General features: G+C 32.5%; 1 protein-coding gene across 1 annotated transcript; it reads left to right on the forward strand.

Moving 5' to 3' along the window:
* Window positions 1–3,097: 3,097 nt before the first annotated feature.
* LOC126712862 (probable receptor-like protein kinase At1g80640) lies at window positions 3,098–7,392 on the forward strand. The gene is made up of 10 exons (XM_050412354.1): window positions 3,098–3,393; window positions 3,723–3,896; window positions 4,037–4,287; window positions 4,385–4,517; window positions 4,631–4,694; window positions 4,776–4,872; window positions 5,026–5,128; window positions 6,111–6,229; window positions 6,343–6,432; window positions 6,779–7,392. Exons 1-10 carry the CDS (start codon window positions 3,240–3,242, stop codon window positions 6,935–6,937), a joined length of 1,344 nt encoding a protein of 447 aa, XP_050268311.1. The 5' UTR covers window positions 3,098–3,239; the 3' UTR covers window positions 6,938–7,392.
* Window positions 7,393–8,633: the final 1,241 nt, after the last annotated feature.

Raw genomic sequence — 8,633 nt, forward strand, 5'->3', positions numbered from 1 at the left:
AGGACCCTTCTGGAGGTGGTAGAGAGAGCTGTGAGTTATGAAGTCACTGTTCAGGTGTTTTTTCCTCATAAATGCAATCAATTCAATTGGTGCAGTGCATTAATTGTGGAGGTAGTAGTCACCTTCCCTGATATTTCCCCCTTCCGTTGCTTGCACGACTCTGTTGTCTTCCCTAAAACTTTACTTTTCAGTGTAGGGAGTTATATAAAATACTCCCGAGGTGCATTTGCTCCTCGAGATCCTCGGTCAGTGGATAAGTCTGCCTTCTTCTCCTTGGACCTCTTATTCATAGCTTTAGTCTGTTTTTGAATGACCTTGACGTCTTCTCTCCTCAGACTTGGTTTACATGTTAAACTTTGGTTAACATATGAGTGGATCTTTGATTATCCTCAGATAGGGCCCATGGCCTTAAAATAAGCTCGGATTATTTACTCCCACAGTTTCCAAAACAAAAAATTGTATTTAAATCCTATAAAGGATTTTAGTTTCTAAAATTTAAAATGAATGTTTTGAATTCCTAACAAATTTAAAGTGATTTTTTTGGTCATTCTGTTGTCAACATTTGTTATATATTTAACAAAATGATGACGTGAACAAACTATAAATTGACAAATCATCTCTCACGTTAAGGACTAAAATAATCTTTTTAAAAATAATTTAAAGACTAAAGATCATTTTAAATTTCAAGGACTAAAATGATCACTACTAACTCACTAAACTTTAGGAAGAAGCCACATGAGTTAAATTTTAGGGATCAATATTAGCCTATAGTGTCATGACATTATAACACTTATTTCATGATGATTACTCTTAACGTTACTAATTAAGTTAATTGAAACTCATGTCTTATATTGTTTATTATTATTATATAACTTAAGGCCTGTTTGGTCTTAGTCATGTGTGGTTGCTCACCTTACCTTTTCCAAATCGATTCTCTAAGTCCTTTATAATCGACAATGTGTGGTGTTTGATGATGTTGCAAATTTGGAATACTGTAAGGAGAAGCCCGACTATAATCAAATCGATGCTACACAAAAAGAGAGGGATAATAGAAAGGGAGATAAATTTTTTTGGGCTCTCTCCGTTAGTAATTAGTTGAGTTGTCACTGAGTTGGATTTTTAATTGAGGTGGAAGTCTTTAATTAGACTAGATGGATCACATTGCACAAATTGTACCTTAACACAGCGCAGGTGATATGACCCCTTAAAAGAAAATATGATTTTGGGAAGATTCTAATTGAGAGTTTAAATATATAATAAAATTTAAATTCATATATATATATATATATATATATTAGAATATTGATGTGTAAAATTTTGAGATATCAAAAGTTTTTGTGACAAAATATTATGAGGTTAACTAAATTTTAGATATATGTATTAGTAAGACTCAAACTTGTGTTTATGAGAAACAAACACACGAACACAAAAGAGAGGAAAAATTGTTCCAACACAAAAGCACACTATAACTCCACTAAAAAACTATAAAAACTTTTAAGAGAGGGTGGGAGACTCACACTTATTTTAACGATACCTTGTTGCTCCCAGGTTAATAGTTTTGATATGTGAATAATATTTTTTTTTTTATAAATATATATATTTTTGATAATTCAATAATTACAATGAAAGCTACAAGGCTTTTGGTAATAATGAAACTGTTTAATACTCCATTAAGTTAGATAAATTTGCTCAACAACCACGGAGTAACACAAAAGCTGTCTTGGCCTTTCTTAAAAAACTTCTCAGATTTTTTTTCCCCTTTTTTAATTAAAAAAAAAAAAAATCTCAGATGACTCTTGACTTTGATTGATTTCTCCAATGATTTCTCATTCTTTTTGGAGACGTAAAGTTGGAAACCGTAAGTTTGGGTTCTTGACCTCTTGGGTGACAATCTATATGGCAATTTATATGATATAGTCAAGGAAATATACATCCATCCCTTTTGATGGAGGTTAAGGGTATGTTAGTATGTTTTTGATAAATATTAAGAATATAATGTCAAAAATCTTGTAATTTAATATAATTACTTGGTCTTTTTCATAAAAACAATTAAGATTCGAAATTTAAATAATTCATTCTTTTTTTAGAGAGAGTTTTTAACCTATGGCATCCATTCCTGATGATAGCTCTATATCATCAGACCAAGACATCAATTAGTTTTTGGTGTAGGCGAAGATTGAACCCTGGATCTCTTATACAACCATCAGAGACTTTACCAGTTAAGCTAACTAGAATCCACATAATTCATTCTTCATTTGTCGTAACAATTGCATTATATATATTTAAAAAATACTTCTTTTATGTCATCCCATAAAAATGAAAGAAAATGTGTCATTGTAATGAACATCAATTTGCGCATTTAGAAAAACTTTTAAGTGGTTTAATTAATAAATTGAAAACAAGGAATGAAACAATACTAATTTCTGTCATTTTCATTTTCACAAATGATAAAAGCATTCCTAAATATTAGTACTACTGTACTATCCTTTTTGTTCATTTGTATTAAAATTTAACAAATCAAAATAAAGCATTCCTATATATATATTGTGTTTTTCCATATTTACTCATAAATATAAATCCTTATCTCATTATATGTGACAACATAAAGCATTTATAGTATATATTCTCTATAAATTTCCCTATAATCCCTTTCAGAAAATAAGAATTCAGCCCAATCTATTCTCTAGTTTCATCAAAAGAAAGAAAGAAAGAAAAAAGTCATCAAAAAGAGGGAGACTGAGAATGTTGCCTCTTCCAATAGAATCGAAGCCTTTTCCAAAGGAGAGTATCTAAAAATTCTCACAGCTTTTTGGGGTGTTTTTTTTTCCCTGTGTTACCCACATGAGTGTTTTGCACTTGTCCCCACTTCACTATAAATTAACTTTGCACAACCTTTCTTCTGTACCCTTTACTATTGCAGAGACGTCTGATGTGGGAGAAAAAGACAGAGACAGTTAAAGAAGAATTAGAAAAAGAAAAGAAAATTATGAGAGAGAGAGAGAGAGAGAGAGAGAGGGAGGGAGGATTCAAAAAAGACTTATTAATAAAACAAAAGACTTATAATAAGAAACAAGGCCTAAAAGATCCAAAACATACATACCATTCACATAGACTTGTTAACAAATTTTCTATCTTTTTTTTTTTCTTCTCTCTCGTCCCTTTTCAAGCCACAAATACAGGCCTCCACATATCTCTATCTTCATGTGTTATTCCTACTACATTTGAAAAAAAAACAAACAATGAAGCTTCTTCTAGTTCCTGTTTTGCTGTTTCTTCTTTTTCTTAGTAAACCCATTTGGGTTGGTGCCACCCAACAGCCCCTTGTTCCTGTTTCCTCACCATTAGTCTCACCCACCTCTCCAATTTCCACATCAATGGCTGCTTTCTCCCCAGGTTCTTTATATTCACTCTCTCTAGTTGTGTTCTTCATGGCCATACTTGGTTTTAGTTAGATGGGTCATGGGTCAAAATCATTTCCAAAATTCAAAATTCAAAATTTTTGACAACCAAAAATTGATTAGTATATTAATACTGTCACTATGAAAATTTATTTTTGTTGATTTTATCCATTATGGTTATCATTATACATCTCTTTTTCTTTCTATTTTTGATTTTCTTTTTCTCCAAACTTGGTCTCTACAAAATCTAAAGGTTTAATTGATGAGATTATTGCGGTTTTGCTATAGCTAACTTCTATATATATATTTTCACTATACAACCAGGAATTCAGGTGGGCATTGAAGAGCAGCATCGCATGGATACACACAAGAAAATGCTAATAGCACTTGTTGCTGCTTCTTCTGCTCTTGTTGTAATTATTTTGTTTTTCTTATTTTTGTGGATTTATCATAGGAAGTTCTCACACAAATCCCACAAAAGAAGTGCTCAGAGCTCAGGTACATCCTTTTGCAACAAGGCCTAATTCTTCTTTTACTTAACCATTTGTGAGGTTTAATTAATTAATTTGCATCAATTTTTTTGAGATGGTCTGACTCTGAGATTCGTTGTTTTGTTTTGTTGGGTTTTAAATTTTAAGCTGTTGAGAAGGGACTTGCCTTAGCTCCATTTTTTAGTAAATTCAGCTCCATTAAAATGGTTGGTAAGAAAGGATCTGTTCCATTGATTGAGTATAAGCTACTAGAAAAAGCAACGGACAACTTTCGTGACAGTAATGTATTGGGTGAGGGTGGATTTGGATGTGTTTTTAAGGCTCGATTGGATGATAACTTGTATGCTGCTGTGAAGAAACTCAATTGCGAAAATCATGATGCTGAGAGAGAATTCGAGGTAATGTTTGTTTCGAATTCTAAATGGGTTTATGCTTCTTGAAATTTAGCATTATGAGTTTATTGTTTTGGTCTTGAATTGTCATTTGGATTTGCAGAATGAGATTGATCTGTTGAGCAAAATTCAACATCCAAATATAATTTCCCTACTGGGTTGCAGCATTCACTGCGAGTCAAGGTTTATTGTTTATGAATTGATGCAAATTGGATCTTTGGAAACTCAATTGCACGGTAAAACATACTAATCTTATTGTTTGCTTTTAAAAACTGAAAAATGAATGGTAAAAAGAGAGTGAAATTAAATAATGCTAATATCTTTATTTTCAAATTTTAATAATATATAGGACCTTCTCATGGATCGGCATTAACTTGGCATATGCGGATGAAGGTTGCTCTTGACACAGCAAGGTTGGCTTGTTTGCTCAGTTTTTGAATTATTTTATTGTTGCTTGTCACTTGAATGTTAACATATTTGCAACTGTTGACCAGAGGATTAGAATATCTACATGAGCACTGCAATCCACAAGTGATCCATAGAGATCTGAAAACATCTAATATACTTTTGGATTCCGACTTCAATGCTAAGGTAAAATTTATTTAAAAAATACATTGAAGTCTATGATTTCCTTTATAAAATTCTTGAATTTGTCTTATATATATTGCTACTGAACATTTTAATTATCTTCCATTTAACTCACTGAAGCTCTCTCTCTCTCTTTCTCACATTGTCTGGAATCAGCTTTCAGATTTTGGTCTTGCAGTGTCCAATGGGGCCCAAAACAGGAACAACATTAAGCTTTCAGGAACTTTGGGTTATGTAGCCCCAGAGTATCTTTTAGATGGTATGCCAACTAAAATTGTAATAATTGCTTCCCGTATTCTTAAGTCTGACTGGTTGCTAATGTCTACCAATATATAATTTTTCTTTGCTAACTATATAATATAATAAAATTGTTTCGATCCTAACAATTACAATAATGTTATGAGACTGTGATGAGTGTGATATACATTTTAAAATCAGTGTGTCTTTTGATTAAGCTATCTTAAGGACATGCACATGTACTGCCACTTTAGGGCTGATCGATCATGTTGTGAATTTCTCCTAGACAAACACTTGTGCCTAAAGTTGGCGCTTGGTAAGGATATCAATGTTTAGTTTTCATTTCACGTGGTAGTTTGAATCAATAGGTTTCATAACAACAAATTTTGATTGAAGTTTAATTGACACTGATGGTGGGGCACACTATGTAAGTGGAATTAATTCCCTGGGAAAATCAGTGCTGTGTAGTTGGGAGTGCAAAGAGCAATTGTAAGCCAAAGATCTTTAGGTATTATTATGGATGATTTGACAGTGGACTTGTAAGTTTAATTCGGTTGGAAATGTTGTTTAACATGGTTCCCCACAAACAAGAGTATGTTTTCAACTTTTGAAAACAAAATACAAATAAATAGTAACATGGGAAAAACAAAGGTTGGCAAAGAGAAAAATATAGATAATGGGTCTTTGTCATTAGAAATGGTTACTCATTGGAATATTGATTTTATCATAGGATAAATCGTAATTTAATATGTTTAACTTTTTTGTTTTAATAAAAATTTTCCTGCCTATTGTGGATGGTCAAAACATCTGAAAAACCGTCTTGCTTGATATTTTCATCAAGCATATTAGTGATGCCAGGCGTAGAATGCACTTAATCAACGAAAATATTAGGCGGATAGTTTTCTAAATCATGCTGTTTAACATTGTTTGTATCATCTCTAAGATGGATGTGATTTTTGCATTTTAGTCTTCTTGGAATAAAATCAATATTTTTAATTTTGCAGGTAAATTGACAGATAAGAGTGATGTCTATGCTTTCGGAGTAGTACTTCTGGAGCTTTTATTAGGAAGAAGGCCTGTGGAAAAACTGGCCCCATCTCAGTGCCAATCTATTGTCACATGGGTATTCCTTCCTTGCTCTTTAAACCTCATCACTCCAATTTATTTGGTGTGCATCCCAAAAAAGAAAAAAATGTAATTTTCAGAACTTAATGCTATAGCTATTTATGGGTACAGGCCATGCCCCAGCTCACTGACAGATCTAAACTTCCAAATATCGTGGATCCTGTGATAAAAAATACAATGGATTTGAAGCACTTATACCAGGTTTGTGAACTAAAAAAGAAATAGTTCCCTGTTAATATTTACTCTTACTAGCTGATTGATCAGAACAAACTTTTGACATGGTCTGATTTTACAATATTTGTTTTAATTTCTCTGCCCATTTAAAATTAACTTTTGGTTGGCAGAATGAGTAACAATCTGGTGTGAGCTATGGATTAAGATTGATAGTTCTTGCCCTTCTCAAAAAAAATTTCTTGTTTTTGGATTGCATTGCAATTAGAAGCTCTGACAAAGTTATTTATTTAAGCACATCTCTTCTCAAGATTTAACTTGATCTTTGATCATCCCATCTTAACTTATTGCACCCGATACTATGATATGTGTATAGGTTGCTGCAGTAGCTGTGCTATGTGTGCAACCAGAACCAAGCTACCGCCCACTAATAACAGACGTCTTGCATTCTCTCATTCCTCTTGTTCCCATTGAGCTTGGTGGCACACTAAGAGTTTCACAAGTAACGCGACCTGCACCACCTGCACAACACTAAGAGTGCCTTCTGGACATTGATACAGGGCAACCATATATTTGGTGATGGTGCTTCATTATTATGGGGGTTCTCCATTGCTTAAATCACAGATCCAGGTCAATTCGGTCGCGCCACTACTTGTATACTTGATCGTTTTGTCTTTAAAAGCTCTGGTAAGATGGCCAAGGGAAGTTGACCTGTTTGGAGTAGAAGAGTATTGGATTGTCACATTTTGTAAATTAAAGCAATTCAGTTCTTAAGTTCCTAAAAATTACTTGTGTATATGAGGGCATCTAGACAACATTAATTAATTAGCTGATTTGATTTTGAACCTTTTTTTTTTTAATATCCTTTTCCTTTTTTGGGTGTATGGATTTGTAAAATTTGCAAGGGGTATTAAACTCTAGAGCTCCATATATGACTCTAAAATCCATATTTATTCGTTCAAGTTATATTGCTAAGAATGTTACTCATAATTTTGCATTAATCAAAAACCTCCTTTTTTTTTACCCGCACCTTTGTCCTTTCATGGTGTGAAAAAGTCCTGAATGCTATGCTGCAATGTCATGTGGCATGATGAGTTTTAATAACCCAATTACCTATGTGCAAGGCATCACTTTCAAGTTTCAATAAAAAGGGGATAAGGAATATAAAAAAAGGAACATTTCCTGTGTCTTTCCTTTCCTCTGACTGACCTTTTTTTTTTTTTTTAGCCCAATTGGCTGTCATAGCTTTTGCAAAGCTTTTCTCTTATTTTATTTTATTTTTTTATTCACCACTTTCTTTCATTCTCATTAAAATTTCCTAGCTCGCTAATTGGCTAATTGGAAAGCATTGAACAACGATGGAGCTTGATAAGGGGGAGAAGACGGGATTTGAGTTGCGGAGATGGTGGAGAGTGATTTCGACCTTGCCACCAGGCCCACCATTCTCGGCACAACTTGGATAACGTGAGTGGGTTGGGACAAAACTGAGGATTTTACCTTAGCAGGATGTCTATTATTTTGATAGAATTGGCTGTGGGAAAATGGTGAAGTGTCAGTTGTTTTAATCATTTAGCAGAGTGTCATTTTTGAAAGTTATTATATCTCGAGTGTCAGTGTAATTTACCTAATATTTATATTTACTGCTTTTTTTATTTTTATAAATAGGTAAATAGTGGGGAATGTCGGAATGGAGCAAGTGGAATTTGGGCCACCAATATAATGCATCACAAAAAATACTTTTACCAATGGGCTATCCCTTGAATTCCGTTAAGGTTGCTACTGATTATTACTAAAATCTTAAAAAATGTTGTTGCAATGAACTGAGCATGATTAATGTCACATCAATATCATATAAATCAATAAATAATAGTAAAACTACTGCTAATTCTACTATAAATATTTTTTAACTAATGCGGCAATGGATATGATTGATGACGCATTAGCAATATAAAATAAATTTTTTAATCGCTTTTTTGTTGTGTTTTAAATGGTAATAATTTGTAATACTTACATGGTGAATAATACTTTTTGAAGTATTCACATTTTTCTTTTGTAAAAGTCAAATATTTGAGCTATTTTATTTCATAATTTCTCAATAAAATATAATTCATATTTATCATCTAATTATATGTCAAATATGTTTTGAACTAAAAAATTATTTAGTATTAGCTTCAAAAAAAACTAAAAAGCAAAACAAAACAAACCTTTAAGGTCTGTTTAATACGTGTATT

The sequence above is a fragment of the Quercus robur genome, chromosome 2 (genome assembly GCF_932294415.1).
Source record: "Quercus robur chromosome 2, dhQueRobu3.1, whole genome shotgun sequence".
NCBI lineage: Eukaryota > Viridiplantae > Streptophyta > Magnoliopsida > Fagales > Fagaceae > Quercus > Quercus robur.